The sequence below is a fragment of the Sycon ciliatum genome, chromosome 3, assembly GCF_964019385.1.
Source record: "Sycon ciliatum chromosome 3, ocSycCili1.1, whole genome shotgun sequence".
Taxonomy (NCBI): Eukaryota; Metazoa; Porifera; class Calcarea; order Leucosolenida; family Sycettidae; genus Sycon; species Sycon ciliatum.
The window spans coordinates 43,078,809-43,096,013 of record NC_088645.1 but is presented as its reverse complement, the minus strand read 5'-3'; the positions used below and the strand labels follow the sequence as shown (position 1 = coordinate 43,096,013).

At 51.3% G+C, this 17,205-nt stretch overlaps 1 protein-coding gene across 1 annotated transcript in view; it reads right to left on the bottom strand.

Moving 5' to 3' along the window:
• Positions 1-1,728: 1,728 nt before the first annotated feature.
• Positions 1,729-17,205, bottom strand: part of LOC135812295 (CCR4-NOT transcription complex subunit 3-like) — a 31,273-nt gene continuing 15,796 nt past the window's right edge. The window contains exons 14-22 of the mRNA XM_065325668.1: positions 13,465-14,864; positions 12,927-13,292; positions 12,362-12,592; positions 10,586-10,857; positions 6,511-6,784; positions 5,522-5,747; positions 4,571-4,703; positions 3,594-3,719; positions 1,729-2,903 (exon numbers count right to left, since the gene is read on the bottom strand). Of these exons, the coding sequence (XP_065181740.1) occupies positions 2,805-2,903; positions 3,594-3,719; positions 4,571-4,703; positions 5,522-5,747; positions 6,511-6,784; positions 10,586-10,857; positions 12,362-12,592; positions 12,927-13,292; positions 13,465-14,864 (3,127 nt within the window). The 3' untranslated portion in view covers positions 1,729-2,804. The remainder of the gene's footprint in view (positions 2,904-3,593; positions 3,720-4,570; positions 4,704-5,521; positions 5,748-6,510; positions 6,785-10,585; positions 10,858-12,361; positions 12,593-12,926; positions 13,293-13,464; positions 14,865-17,205) is intronic.

The window sequence follows — 17,205 nt, the reverse complement described above, 5'->3', positions numbered from 1 at the left end:
GCAATCAAGCAATGATTGCATACGCATCAATGGAGGACGCTGTGAGGCACAGGAGGGGAGCTCCAAGGTCCTGTTTAGTCACCACCCTCCAGCAAGACGTCAAGTTCACCGCCGTCGCATTGAAGACGAGCCGGCACCTCGAAACCCTAAGAAGTTGTGCAGTTGACCGGCAGAAGTGGAGTAACATTTGTTCTGCGGTGGTGTGAACACACATGACCGGCTGTAATTTTGGTGTGGACGCACATGACTAACTGTGATGACCAATGATTTCATTTCATTTATCTTATTTTTTATTTTTCTAAGAAAGAGCTTTGCTGATGTGGTGTATTGGAACTCATGTGAAATCTACACCGTGATTGTTTTCGTCAAATATCATCTTCTCTTTTCTCTCTCTGCCGCGGTGCTTTTTGTCACTCCATTGTCGTGAGTTCCCTTTGGAACGTAGACGAGAATTATTATTAATATTATTGTTATTATTATTATTAGGGGTGAAAGTTGGCACTGAGATCCCGAGTTCGAGTATTCTGATTTTCTCCGATCGAATATTCTTGATATCCTAAAAATCTCAAACGGGATAAGTCTGAAGAAAAAACTGACTGTCACCACCAGGACTCGAACCAGGGACCCTCGCTTGTATAGCTAGCGAAGCTCTAACCACTGAGTATTCGAATATTCGGTATAATTGTTTCACCCCTACCCGAAACACTGTGTATTGAGCAGGGAGTGGTGCTTTCTTGCAGACCCAGCACCATCACCATCACCCACCCAGCACCACCCACCCACCCAGCACCATCACCCACCCAGCACCCACCCAGCACCATCACCCACACAGCACCATCACCACCACCCACACAGCACCATCACCCACCCACCCAGCCAGCACCATCACCCACCCACCCAGCACCACCACCCACCCAGCACCATCACCCACCCAGCACCAGCACCCACCCAGCCAGCACCAGCACTCACCCAGCACCAGCACCCACCCACCCAGCCAGCACCATCACCCACCCAGCCAGCACCACCACCCACCCAGCACCATCACCCACCCACCCATCCAGCACCATCACCCACCCAGCACCACCACCCACCCACCCAGCACCACCACCCACCCAGCACCATCACCCAGCCAGCACCATCACCCAACCACCCAGCCAGCACCATCACCCACCCACCCAGCACCATCACCCAACCAGCACCATCACCCACCCACCCTGCACCACAACCCACCCAGCACCACCACCCACCCAGCACCATCACCACCACCCACCCACCCAGCACCATCACCCACCCAGCACCAGCACCCACCCGGCACCAGCACCATCAACCCCCCAGCACCACCACCCACCCAGCACCATCACCCACCCAGCACCACCACCCACCCAGCACCAGCACCACCACCCACACAGCACCATCACCCACACAGCACCATCACCCACCCAGCACCATCACCCACCCAGCACCAGCACCATCACCCACACAGCACCATCACCCCCATCACCCACCCAGCACCATCACCCACCCAGCACCAGCACCACCACCCACACAGCACCACCACCCACACAGCACCACCACCCACCCAGCACCATCACCACCACCCACCCAGCACCATCACCACCACCCACACAGCACCATCACCCACCCAGCACCATCACCCACCCAGCACCACCACCCACCCAGCACCAGCACCATCACCCACACAGCACCACACAAGTGAACACATTGAGGTGACACGGCCCACACACAAGGCAACACACAATGTGCGAATCACGTAAAATGATCTATGTTGTCTAGACAATAAGAGAAGAAAAGCACCTACTGAAAACCTCTAGCAAAACAGACAACAGAGACACAGAGAGAGAGAGAGAGAGAGGGGGGGGGGGGGGCACGGAGAAAGGTCATGTATATTATTGTTACATGCTCATGAACACGCACGTGCACACACAGACACACGTGCGTGCGCACAGACACACACGCATGCCCGCACTCCTGGCAGCTACTGTACAGAGGAGGGATGGAGGGCACGCAGGCAAATATAAACACCCAAATGTACACATGCGCACAACACGCAACACACATACACACACACAAACAGCGAATGGTAAGAAAGAAATATACGTGGGCAAGCGGATGTGGGTGAGTGTAAGAAAGGGGGGGGGGGAGCCACTGGCACAGTAGTATACAGAAAGGTGGGAGAGACGTGGTCGTTGCCATAACAACACAATATGCACAGACACAAACATGCAGATCAGCAAGGTTGTACATACCCGCAAACACAGGAGTAGCCGACATGGATAGAGAGAGCGAGAGAGACACAACATAAAGTTGATGACACACACGCGAAAGCAATGTACACACGTTTCAGGCCAAAACGTGACAGGAGAACGCAACCGAACAATGGCACGATGCACTCGAATGAATGAGGACTCCAAAGAGAGTAGGGGATAGCTTACACGCCCATGGTGTCGCCGAAGGTACAGGCTCGCGAAAGGCAATGTGTTCTTAAGACACAGTGCTCATACAATTCGAGACGTGCCATTGTACGCAACACGGCACGGACAGCAGACATAACTACACCACCACAGCAATGGCTTCACACAGTGCACAGCGAAGCTAAAACAATACGTGCAGGGGTAGGTCGTACACAGCTACACACACACACACACACAGATGCACCCGTATGTGTGCTTGCATGCGCACACACGCACACATACATGTGTGCATACAATCGCGGAACCTGCCAATCAAGGTCCACAGTGATTGTTGCTGGCGAACAAGTTCAGGCTGTAGAGCAGTCTGGGGAACTACACGAGCTCCTTATCTTCAAGGTACTTGTATTCGAAGATGAAGCCCTCCTTCATTCGCTGCTGCCACTTCTCATAGTCAAAGTAGATGTACGTGCCCTAGACCAACAAAGACATACACACACGCACACACACACGCACACACAGCACCCACACCCACACGCACACACACAAACAAACAAAAATACACGTCTAGAGAAATGACCAATCGGCATTCCCTGCCTCGACATTGTGCTTTCTAGTACATGCACACCACACTCACTGCGTATGTGTGCGACTGCCATGCTATGTGTGCGACTGCCATGCTCTCAATGCTAGTCAAACTGCACAGGTCCGTTGATTGCCTTTTTTTCTAACATGGCTACTGAAACTCTCTACACATATGCCCCCCCCCCCCCCCACCCACCCACCCACCACACACAGACACAGACATACACCCACACCCACACACACACCACACACCAATACACACAGACAGACAGACAGACAGACAGACAGACAGACAGACATACACACACACCACTACACACCAACACACTTGTACTTGCTCACTGCCAAAATTGCAACACACACACACAGACACACCAATGCACACAGACCCCCCCCCCCCCCCCCCCACACACACACACAGACACACACCAACACCCCCTCCCCTCCCCCCCCCCCCCCCCCCCTCCTCCCACCTACATACACACACCAACACCCACCCCACCCCCTCCCACACGCAGATACACACCAACACCTCCCCCCCCCCCCCCCCCCACACACACACAAACATACACCACATACCTGCTCATACTCGTCTGTTATCAACTTTGGCTCTTCGTGTCGCTGGAACCACATCATGTGTTTGATGTGGAAACGCCAGGACTGTTTTTTCAGGGAACGCGCTGCCAGCCACTGCGCTTTCGTACCCTAAAACATGAGAAAGCAAGAAAACATTATTCACATACCCAATACAGTCAGCCAGTGCGCTTTCGTACCCTAGAACGTCAGAAAGCAATAATGACATTATTCACATACCCAATACAGTCAGACCTCGCTTATCCCGTCCTCTTTTCTCCGGATCCCTCGCCATCCGGGAAAAAAATCGTTGGTTACCGATTTACAGCATAAGCCATGCATACACACACTGTATGTGTGTTGGACTAGAGGTGATTTACACGACGGCAGTGCATCCCGCAGGGAAGAGAAGCACGTGATCCCGAGAGCTTTCCCGTGATACGGGAAAGATGAAAATCGATTCACACGGCAGGATGCACGTACAGTACATGTAGTACAAAACAGTTCACGGAATGCCACGGTATGCATTTCCACCCACCAGCCCAGTCCCCTCATGGCACCGGGGCCGTACCGGGATAGCCGACAGGATACGTTCGCGCCAAAATATGAGTACATGTGACTGAATCTCCATGGTAGCATCACGCACGGGATGAATCCTGCCGTCGTGTAAATCGCCTCTTATCCGGTTCCCTCGCCTATGCGGATATTTGTTGCGGAAAGCGGATGTGTGCGCTTAAGCAATGTATGACTATACAGTTATAGAGAGAAGAAAGGCAGGTCAAGTTGCCATGGCAACCGAGCAGGATGACACAGCTGAGAGAACGATGCGCACGCACTATGCAGCTTGCTGAAACGCAGTAACCATAGCAACTCGGTGCTGATGGATGTTTCAGCTATGAATGTTTTCAAAAGGAAATCCTCCTCGACCCACACACAACATTTTCGTTTCGTGAAAAATCCATGATACCGGATGGGTCCCTTACCTCATGATAATAGAAGATAAAGAAGAGTGTTTCTGGAGACAGGCGCTGGAAGAAATCAAACGTATCGCATTGCATGGGCGGGTGTTGATGGTGGTAGCTGGGTGTGTTGCATGGGTTGCGCGGAACAGTCGTTCTGCACAGAAAGACAACAGTGAAGGCAACAGCGAAGACAACAGCGAAGACAACAGTGAAGACAACAGTGAAGACAGCAGCGAAGACAACAGCGAAGACAACAGCGAAGACAACAGCGAAGACAACAGCGAAGACAACAGTGAAGACAACAGTGAAGACAACAGTGAAGACGACAGTAAAGACGACAGCGAAAGCAACAGTGAAGACAACAGCGAATACAACAGTGAAGACAACAGTGAAGACAACAGCGAAGACAACAGCGAAAGCAACAGTGAAGACAACAGTGAAGACAACAGTGAAGACAACAGCGAAGGCAACAGTGAAGATAACAGTGAAGACAACAGCGAATACAACAGCGAATACAACAGCGAAGGCAACAGTGAAGACAACAGCGAAGACAACATTGAAGGCAACAGTGAAGACAGCAGCGAAGACAACAGCGAAGACAGCAGCGAAGACAACAGCGAAGGCAACAGTGAAGGCAACAGTGAAGACAACAGCGAAGACAACAGTGAAAACAACAGCGAACAACACCACACAGGAATGACAGTAGCACTTATACCAGAACCAACTGCAAAGGCACCACAACGAATACAAAGGAAACAACAGTCTCTGGAACGCCAAAGACAACAGCAACAGCAACAGCAACAGCAACAACAACAACAGCAACAACGACGACAACGACAACAACAACAACAACAACAACAACAACAACAACAACAACAACAACAACAACAACAGCACCAACAATGGCAAAAAAATAAGAAAACCTTTGGGCTGCCGCAGAAATGTGCAACACAATAAAGACGATGTGCGTACCTTGTTCTCTCAGAATCGGTAGCCAGTGGCATGTGGTTGTGCGAGGCTTCTAGCATAGCTAAGTGAAACATCCTCTCTTTGGTGAACTGGACGGGGCCCAAAGGAGCCACACCGAGCAGCGGCTGGATGCGTATTTCATTGACCGGTACTCGTGCCTCGGAGAATCCAGACATGGGTAGAGAGGATGGCCTACCGCTGGCCCCACCCAATACACCACTGCCACTCACTGTGCACACGGAGACGTGATAAACACGCGTGCACGCATACACGCACGCAAACACATACACACGCATGTGTGCAGACACACACACACCCACACACAAACAAACACACACATACACGCACACCCACACACATGCATAGGTGACAGGCACAAACACACAAGAAACATGAAGATATGTGCGATACGGAGCTACAGTCCATTCATAAAAAGACGGGCCCTGGCTCTGGCGAGCTCCCGTACTTGGCAATTTTACGTGATACTATCGTATACAGTGCAGTGCTGCGAAATTTGAAATCAGAAAAAGGGTCCAAAAAGGGTACCTGAACTGGGGTTCGCACCACACAATGCACTGTTGCAGGCAGGGTCAAACGCCTGGATTTTGATGGTTTTTCCCAATTCAGTGCTTTTCGGGCGAAACCTGGCCGAAATCGTATTCTTGATGGGGCTTGCTTTTTGGAAAAATATACTTCGTTCAACCAATTTACGGCCAAAAGTTAGAAGTCCATCTTTTTATGAATGGACTGTAGGTTGCAGTTGTCTTGTGACCGTTTTCAGTATGGCAAGGTAGATTGTTCAGCTCAAGTCAATAATGAACAAGAGGCCGTTCAGAAGTAGTACATAATCATATGCATGATTATACCTCCTCACAGAACAACACGTTTGAAGAGAGCCATGAACACACACGCATGCACACACACACACACACACACGCACGCACGCATACACACCACACACACACCCACACCCACACACACTGGTAACATACTGGCGTCGCTGAGCTGATGCGAGAGGTCGCGCTGCTGTTGCTGCTGAGACAAGGCCGCCAGGGAGCTGGCCAGGATGTCGTTGTGACTGCTGGCACCGGAGCTCGCAGGACCGGTGGACGCCACTCCTACGCCCACGCCAAGACTACTAGCACCCGTACCACCCCCACCACCCTGCTGCTGCTGCTGCTGCTGCTGTGGTGGTGGCGGTGGTGGGCCATCTAGACTGCTTGGTCCACTGCCAGCTAGCATACCAGCGAATGGTGGAGGCGATTGCTACAGGTTAACACAGGACAACAACAACAACAACAATAACAACAACAACAACAACAACAACAACAACAACAACAACAACAACAACAACAACAACAACAACAACAACAACAACAACAACAACAACAACAACAACAACAACAACAACAACAACAACAACAACAACAACAACAACAACAACAACAACAACAACAACAACAACAACAACAACAACAACAACAACAACAACAACAACAACAACAACAACAACAACAGCAAAACATGGCAGTTGATAGTACAACACTGCTCAGTGAAATCTGATCAGATCCGATCTGGTCCAGGGCACTGTGCAACTCCAGATACGTGAACACTGTGCAACTCCAGATCTGTGAGCATAGGGCTATGCACTGGTGCAGGGCACTGTTCCCAGATACGTGAGCACTGGGCCTCAGATCTGTGAGCATAGGGCTGTGCACTGGTGCAGGGCACTGCACATCCCCAGGCATGTGAACACTGCACATCCCCAGGCATGTGAACACTGCACATCCCCAGGTATGTGAACACTGCACATCCCCAGGTATGTGAACACTGCACATCCCCAGGTATGTGAACACTGCACATCCCCAGGTATGTGAACACTGCACATCCCCAGGTATGTGAACACTGCACATCCCCAGGTATGTGAACACTGCACATCCCCAGGTATGTGAACACTGCACATCCCCAGGTATGTGAACACTGCACATCCCCAGGTATGTGACCACTGTGCAACCCCAGATAAGTGAACACTGGGCCTCAGATCTGTGAGCATAGGGCTGTGCACTGGTGCAGAGCACAGCACATCCCCAGGCATGTGACCACTGCACATCCCCAGGCATGTGAACACTGCACATCCCCAGGCATGTGAACACTGCACAGCCCCAGGTATGTGAACACTGCACATCCCCAGGCATGTGAACACTGCACAGCCCCAGGTATGTGAACACTGCACATCCCCAGATACGTGAACACTGCACATCCCCAGATACGTGAACACTGCACATCCCCAGATACGTGAACACTGCACATCCCCAGGTATGTGAACACTGTGCAACCCCAAATCTGTGACCACTGTGCAACCCCAGGTATGTGAGCACAGGGCTGTGCACTAGTGCAGAGCAATGCACAGCCCCAGGCATGCGAACACTGGGCCTCGCTACGATGCAGAACTTCGCGACATACTCTAGTTGACTCTTCTCGCTTCCACGGCGGACACAAAATAACGGACAACGACCAGAACCGCTCAACACCGATTCCTAGAAGTCGAAACGAAGAATGTCGGCTGCGGAGTATTGACAAGCGCTGCCTGCCTGATTGCGCAGGGCACACAGCGCAGTTTACAGTGCATGTTTAACATTGGTATCGCATACACAGTCATCGTCAGGATTGGCGGGGAACTGGTGTCGTGGCCCTATGGTATTTTGGGAAATTAGCGCCGGTCTGTTATTAACCCTTTGAGGACGAAGGACGAGTATGAGCGTTTTTTAAGGTATAACTGGATTCCTAAAGACAAGTATGGTAGTTTGGCCTATTTAGCTCGTAGCTGTACTGATGAGGCCTTTATGGCCGAAACAGCTTGCTGTCTACAGCATTGGGTATCACGCTCCTCGGCTTTGGCCTTGTTGAGCACTCTCAGTAGGCTGCTCTAGTGCTGCTGCATCGCGCAATGCCCGCTACTTTTTGTAGTTTGAGCACTCTGGAGCTAGAGCGACGAGCTACCTTAATGTCTGTGGTGCCTCCTTTGCACCATGGCTGGTAGCTCGGCCTATTTAGCTCGTAGCTGTACTGATGAGGCCTTTATGGCCGAAACAGCTTGCTGTCTACAGCATTGGGTATCACGCTCCTCGGCTTTGGCCTTGTTGAGCACTCTCAGTAGGCTGCTCTAGTGCTGCTGCATCGCGCAATGCCCGCTACTTTTTGTAGTTTGAGCACTCTGGCGCTAGAGCGACGAGCTACCTTAATGTCTGTGGTGCCTCCTTTGCACCATGGCTGGTAGCTCGGCCTATTTAGCTTGTAGCTGTACTGATGAGGCCTTTATGGCCGAAACAGCTTGCTGTCTACAGCATTGGGTAAAGACAAGTATATGCGCTTTCAAATTTTCAGTTCGTGCGGCACATATAGATCACTGTACAAATTGTCCTAACTCCATCGTCCTTTCTCCGATTGCCAAAGTTGAGGGCTCGTTGGAAAGCTGATAGAACAAGCTTTCCAAAGGTGTGCCGTTTGATATGGCGCAGTGAAGAATCACTGAGCGCCGAAGAACGAAACACGATGCACTCGAATTTGACTTCAAATTCTGTGCCTGGCGAGCGCGGCAGTCCACAAACGGGGACTTTCCCTGTGGCTCATGGCTGCACGGCGCATGCATAGTGGGGACCAAATGAAACGCTTGAGCTTCGGACATCTGCAGGACTTTGAATCACCGTTCTATGTTGAGTAAAACTTCAGAACCGATGAAATTTGTGGATGTGAGTACAGTAGCTTACTCATGCGCAATAGGGCAGCTCTCAAAGACATGAAGGCGATTCTGTTGCTCCTGTTGGGTATCAAGTCGCAATAATTGGAACGAGGAGGCCTGTAGCTTTCCAAAGAGACCAAGATGAAGAAATTCCAAAGCTGGTGAGAGACATTAGATAAATTTCAAATGCGTACTGGGACGTACTGCGACCATAACGCGCCTCTACGCGTACATTGTAGGAATCCAGGCCATTCGTGGTAGTCCTCAAAGGGTTAATTAACGCCTGTCTGAAACAAGCGCAACATCACTTCAGAGCTTTTGGGTTGATTTTTTTCAAATTTGGCGAAATTGTAGGCCTCGCAAACTACTAAGCGCCTCGGCCAGTATTGCCGAAAATACAGTATATCGTGCGGCACAAGGTGGAATGAACTCTGCCATAATTGACAAACGCACACCATCATTCACTGACACATCTACTTGGTCCGCGTCAGCGATATTGTCGCTTATCTTTCAGCTTTGTTTATCTGTCGCCAATGCTTATTTGGCAGCCCATTTCATCCCAATTTTGGTTAGCAAGTTAGTTTTCTAGTACCTGAAAGGTCTAGCTAGAGTTCGAGTGGATTTCGAGAGCGACGCGTGGGTGATTCTGATTGATACAGCGCCGCATCAAAATAGATTATCTTGTTACGCTGTGCAGGCAAGAGCAGCGCAAGCCACAAGAAAGTAATCGGCTACTCGGAATCAGCTCCATTTTGCTGAACGGCCGAGATCGCTCACCTCAGGGATCGCTCGTCAAGCTGAGATCGCAGCTCCCTTACCTCCAGCTGAACGCTCGGAGTATCCAGCGCGTCGTATAGATTTGCAAGTACTGTACGCGTCGTCATTGTCGTTCAAAATATGATCTTGCAAAGAACGGCGTCTAATTTGAACCACTCAGGCTGTCGTGCTACCCACGGGAAGTCCTATAGAGAAGGCGACCTTCACGATCGACTTCTCTCTAGAAAATAGCCAGGCAGCGGAGAGAAAGAGAAATGAGCTTGCAAAAGCAAGAGAGTCGATCCCGAGCAAAAATATTTGCCACCAGCGCCGAGAGCAGCGACGAAGAGGACCGAAAAAAGTAGGAATCCTTCCTTGGACAATAAATTCCTCACAGCTAGTTGTCATTCTATACCTTACCGTCCATCGTACCTAGTTTTATCACTTCAAGTGCACGCGTTCATGTCCAAAGTCTAAGTTCAAATTGTCGAAAGATAAGCGACAATATTGCTGACGCGGACCAAGTATCACACATTCTCTCAGCAGGTGAATCCGAGTGAGCGTATGCTAACCTGCTGTCGAGAGAGCTGCTGCTGCTGTTGCTGCTGAGAGAGCGACCCAGAGCCGAGCGGTGATGGGGCAGGTGCCGGTTGCTGTTGTTGCTGCTGCTGCTGTTGTTGTTGCTGGAGGTGATGAGAGGACGCTGGAGGCTGTGGAAGAGGTGACATACCCTCCGGCAGACTGCTGGGTCCGCCGGGCGGAGGCATGGGGTGCGGCTGCGGCGGCTGATTCGTCGCCGGTCGGCTGTCCATAAGGTTGAGACCGGACAGAGGTGAAGATAGCGCTACAGGTACACGGGGCACATTCACACACACATACGGGCACATTCACACACACACACACAAATCGCACACGTAACACACAAGTATCACAGACGTAACGTTAGCACAGACGTAACGTTAACACAGACGTATCATACACAAACGTATCACAGACGTGTCCTTTGTGCATACACAGATCAAGCCTATACATACGTATAAAAAGCTTTGAGGATCCTCAACCGCTGATCGGAGTAAGAACATTGATTCTGCAAACAAACAAAATCTAAACCTCTAACGTGATGCCATTTTGCACAATAATGTCTCCGGCTTTCATACTTTTCATAGCCCCTCTTGATTTAGAAAAGAGGTTTGGGTGGACACAGGCATTCCAGTCCCACTGCAAATCTGAACCAATTCCATTTTTGCATTTTCAGCTGTTGCCGTGGTCACTCGGGAGGCAGATAGGGCGCGTCGAAAAAGACACGCGCGAGGCAATCGAGATCAGGAACACACACCCAACGGTTAACATGAGCACCGGATGGGGCCTTCTATTGTACCGTGGCCACGCCTTTGAAGGACGGGTGCAAGATAACAATGACATTAAACTCATGTGACACATTTCTCTTCTCACCTTTGCATGCATGTACAGCTTGAGGTAACCTGACGTGACACTTTCTCACCTTCTCGCCTCAGTATGCACATGCTACATCTTGGCTGTATGGCGGCACCTTGGTCTTCTCACCTGTGCTACAGTGGTGTCGGCTCCCATTTACACTTCTTCCCCTCTTCAGAGCGAGAGGACTTACGCCCTTTTGGCGGAATGCCCTGTATTTTAAACTGCTCCTTTGTAGCTGGCACAGGATCATTGTTCAGTTACCTGATGATGGCCATGTGCCGAAACGTTGTTTAATAATGGAATTGGTTCAGGTTTGCAGTGAGACTGGAATGGGTGTGGTAATCCAAACCTCTTTCGATTATGAAGCTGCAGTAGGCCTCAAGACATATTTCCACTTGACTTCATTTTGAAAAGTGTGCACATAGTTCATTGATAACAGTACAGGTGTGTAGAGAGAGAGAGAGAGAGAGAGAGAGAGAGAGAGAGAGAGAGAGAGAGAGAGAGAGAGAGAGAGAGAGAGAGAGAGAGAGAGAGAGAGAGAGAGAGAGAGAGAGAGAGAGAGAGAGAGAGAGAGAGAGAGAGAGAGAGAGAGAGAGAGAGAGAGAGAGAGAGAGAGAGAGAGAGAGAGAGAGAGAGAGAGAGAGAGAGAGCGAGAGAGCGAGAGAGCGAGAGAGCGAGAGAGCGAGAGAGCGAGAGAGCGAGAGAGCGAGAGAGAGAGAGAGAGAGAGAGAGAGAGAGAGAGAGAGAGAGAGAGAGAGAGAGAGAGAGAGAGAGAGAGGGAGAGAGAGAGACAGATAGATAGATAGAGAGAGAGATAGAGAGAGAGCGCGAGGGAGAGAGAGTGAGAGAGAGAGGGAGGGAGGGGGACAAACACACATGGATACATAGCGAGCAGACTATTTTCAGCTTACCTGCATGAGGATCGTTCATTTGTTGCTGCTGCGGTGTATTGGTGAGGCCTGCGGGTGGACCGCTAGCCATGAATGCGGACTGTAGAGAGCTTTGGATTTGAGCAGGATAGGACGCCGAGGCAGCTGCACCGCTGCCACTCACAGAGCCGCCCACGGGCGTAGCAGGCCATGCGGACGATGCAGACGACTGCACTGAACTACTGGTGGGCGGTGTGACGGGTGTAGCACTACCTACTCAATACAAGAGCAAACAACAACGGAAAAAACGTCAGCGACACCAGCACCAGCAGCACCACCAGCACCAACACCACCACCACCACCACCAGCACCATCACCAACAGTAACATGGACGATGGTGATCACACATAAGTGAAGCAACACAAATATCAGCAGCAGCAGCAGCAGCAGCAGCTGCATCGGAAGCAAGACAAGACCCAACAACAAGGACAGAGAGAGAGAGAGAGAGAGAGAGAGAGAGCGAGAGAGAGAGAGAGAGAGAGAGAGAGAGAGAGAGAGAGAGAGAGAGAGAGAGAGAGAGGAGAGAGGAGAGCGCCCTACACCATACCTTGGGTAGCCAGCGGTGCGAGGGGGCCGGGAGCGGACGTCTGGAACGGCTGCTGCTGAAGCGGCTGCCTTTGGACTTGCTGCTGTTGTGTTGGTTGCTGTGCGAGTTGCTGGTGGGACTGTAGCGTGTGCAGTGACGACTGAGATGTTGACTGTTGAACAGTGAGAGCAGTGCTTGGCCCACTAGCACCAAACTGAAACATACTCGACGTAAGATCACCAGGGGCTGGAGCTGTGCCTGTGCCGACAGTGATTGCAGAAGATACAGTAACGCTTCCGACATTACCACTGCTTGGTACACTGGGCAGGCCCTGCGGTGCCATCTCCACAAGGCCTGCAGGCTGAGCAGAGTGAGCATCCACACCACCTATACACGCACGCGAGCACGCACACACACGCACGCACGCACACACACACACATTCATCATCATGACGTCATTGCCGACGGGCTTCGTTTGGAATGGCATCACAAGCAGACGTCTACGATTCAATACTAATCATTATAATGACGTCATCTGCATGCACTCTGCGACGCTTACTGTTAAAGGCACCTTCAAACATCGCCTGCATATCCAAAGCGGCGACATTAGCAGCACCACTACTCGATGTGGATGCTGGCACTGCTGAGCCACCACCCGGGGCGCGCGAGGTAGAGACCACGCCGTGTGCTGCGGCTCCAATCTGACGCTGAAGTGGTGGTGCAGGCGCAGCGGCACTTCCACCTACAGATCCGACCGCCGCCGCTGCCACCACTGTCGGTGTAGAACCGATATTGCCGCTGCTGCCGGGGGCAACGGACGGCGCCGACACTGCTGCCGATACGACTGCCGTGGGCTGCTGCTGCTGCTGCTGCTGTTGTTGCTGGTATACGCTCTGATGGAGAGATGATGGCACATTCTGCGCCATGGACGACGGCACAGGCTGGACTGCAGGTGTCGCCAGCTGCTGCTGCTGCTGTTGTGTGAGCAGAGCGTTGGTTTGATGAATGGCTTGCTGAGCCTCTTGCTGCTGCAGGACAGATGCCGGGAGAAGACCGGGAGCGCCGCCTTGCATGAGCTGGGCTGCCGAGTGCTGTTGCGGCTGCTGCTGAGGCTGCTGAACAATTGCACCACCGGCTGCCGAGGAACTGTCTAAACTGATTGGTGCCTGCAGGCCAGGGCCAGCTGCAGACACACTCACACTACTCGCACTGGGAATCACCTGCTGCTGCTGCGCTAGCTTCCCGTCAGCACTTAGGACTCTTTGCTGCTGCTGCTGTTGTTGACGAAGGGCTTGTTGTTGTGTTGGCGGTGTTGGCGTTGGAACAGGTGGTTGCTGTTGCGATTGTTGTTGCTGCTGCTGTGTTGCCAAAGCAGCATGTACACTAGTGGCTGATGCAGCGAACGACTGCAGACCACCACCCACATGCGGCAGCTGTTGTTGTTGTGGCAGTTGCTGTGGCTGCTGATGTAGCAGTTGCGCCTGCGGCTGAGGGGCTGAGCTAGCAGGCTGTAGCTGATGCTGGCTACTGCTCGACGAAATACCAACTGACGTTGCCGAAGACGAGGCCGATACGTAGGAAGACATTCCAGACGCCATCGCCGATGACGGCGGAGGCGGCTGCTGCTGCTGCAGCTGGTACTGCTGTTGCTGAACTTGGCTGCCCGGCGCAAACATGTTTGCCATGGGCGCAGTCTGACTCATGAAGCCGGCAGCTGCCTGGGCGTACGCCGGGCCTGGCGGCGGCGATATGGGGCGCGGTTGTGTTGCCATGGCAGCGGCGGTCGGCATGGACGAGGTGGTCGTGGAGGCGGCGGCGGTGGACGCACCCATGGCGACCATTGCCGGGCTGGCGGACGCTAGCGTGGCGGACGACGACGACCCTGCGGACGATGGCATCATGGTTGCCATGGTGTTGACGCTAGCAGGCGCGTGTGCTATTGACGCAGTGGGCATGGTGCTGTAATCGGGGTGAAAAGAAATCAGAGGGGAACAGAGGGGATCAGAGGGGAAGGTACACCATGGTAGCAGCATAAGGTGGTGTCGGCGGCCAGTAGCGAAATCAGGCAGTCCGGAGTATGGTGACAGCGACATATGACGGCATAAACACACAGATAGACAGACAGACACACACACACACAGACGGACAGACAGACACATACACATAGCCACACACAAACACACACACACATCCACACAAACACACACACGCACAAGCGAGCAGGGTGACACAGGATCAGCAAAGGGCAACACAGTCGAATCTGGATAAAACGAACGCCATCGTGTAGGAGAATTACGTCTTTATGGCCGAAATTCTTTATACTAGTAGCCGAAAAGCACTCACAGCATAGAAATAACAGGTTAAGACTGGCATGTGGTTCACAATAGCATGGTTGCACTGAGTGGACAAGCGACCCCACAAGACTATGGCTTGGTGCAAACGAAAACAGTTCGCTATAAACTTAGTATAAAGGATCAATTCTGTATGGGTTCAAACTTCAAAGTTCAAACAGGGACACGGACAAGGATTCGTTATATCACGACATTCCCTATACGCGAGTTGGTTATTAGTGGAGTCGACTGCAACTCCGACCTCAACAGACTGGCAATGGAGAACAAACTAAGATACCATCAGCTCATCTTAAAAACAGCAGGATATTACACTTCACCTAGTGACCTACGTAGCCTAGAATAGGTGAGTGTTCACTGATAGCCTGGTGATACATGGCATAACAATTAGCGGTGTGCACAGGTAGTCAGGTACCCGTGCTACCTGTGAGCACTTCGAGTAGACAGGTACAGAAGAGTACTGCAATTTCACAAATTTTCGGTGTACTTTTATTTTCGGTCCTTTCGGTGTGTCTGTTTCATACCTAACATTTCAATACACCAAACAAACACAAACACACGTAATCCAATAGGGAACTGCTTCTCTGTACCGAAACGTTTTGTTCACCTAACCTGGCCTTTGCCCTCATACCGAAAATATTGAGCACCGAAATTTTTTGAAATTAGAGTACCCGAAAACCCAAAGTCGCAGATGACGTCATGTACGGTGCACGTGTACAAATCCATGTAATACTCCGCATGTCTACCCGGTGAGTGCGTTCGATTACACACTTGAATCGATTCAAGTGCATTCAAGTCGTTCGATTTTCATGTCATGAGCCCTTGAATCGATTCGGAATCCATTCACTCTATTCACATGGGGTGATGTGAATAGCGCGAATCGATTCATGAATCGATTCGTGAATCGATTCGCGTGCATAATCGAACGCATTCAGTGTGTTACGGAAGGGGTGCATTGTGGTGTTACCATGGAAACATTACCCAATCGGGTACCCGTGCTACCCGTGGAAAACTACTTGGTCCGCGTCAGCGATATTGTCGCTTATCTTTCGACAATTTGAACTTAGACTTTGGACATGAACGCGTGCACTTGAAGTGATAAAACTTGGTACGATGGACGGTAAGGTATAGAATGACAACTAGCTGCGAGGAATTTATTGTCCAAGGAAGGATTCCTACTTTTTTCGGTCCTCCTCGTCACTGCTCTCAGCGCTGGCGACAAATATTTTTGCTCGGGATCGACTCTCTTGCTTTTGCAAGCTCATCTCTCTTCCTCTCCGATGCCTGGCTATTTTCTAAAGAGAAGTCGATCGTGACGGTCGCCTTCTCTACAGGACTTCGCGTGGGCAGCACGACACCCTGTGTGGTTCAAATCAGACGCCGTTCTTTGCAAGATTTTATTTTGAACGACGACGACGCGTACAGTACGAGTCGTACTTGCAAATCTCCACAACGCGCTGGATACTCCGAGCGTTGAGCTGGAGGTAAGGGAGCTGCGATCCCAGCTTGATGAGCGATCCCTGAGGTGAGCGATCTCGGCCGTTCAGCAAAATGGAGCTGATTCCGAGTAGCCGATTACTTTCTTGTGGCTTGCGCTGCTCTTGCCTGCACAGCGTAACAAGATAATCTATTTTGATGCGGCGCTGTCTCAATCAGAATCACCCACCTGTCGCTCTCGAAATCCACTCGAACTCTAGCTAGACCTTTCAGGTACTAGCAAACTAACTTGCTAACCAAAATTGGGATGAAATGGGCTGCCAAGTAAGCATTGGCGACATATAAACAAAGCTCAAAGATAAGCGACAATATCGCTGACGCGGACCAAGTACCCGAACCCGATACCCACTGTACGGCTCCGTGTAATTCCGAGGTACATTACAATGGCGATTGCTTGATCCATGGAGGGTGGTGGCGTTCCAACGAATGCGGAAAACCGAGTCTCACGCGAACCG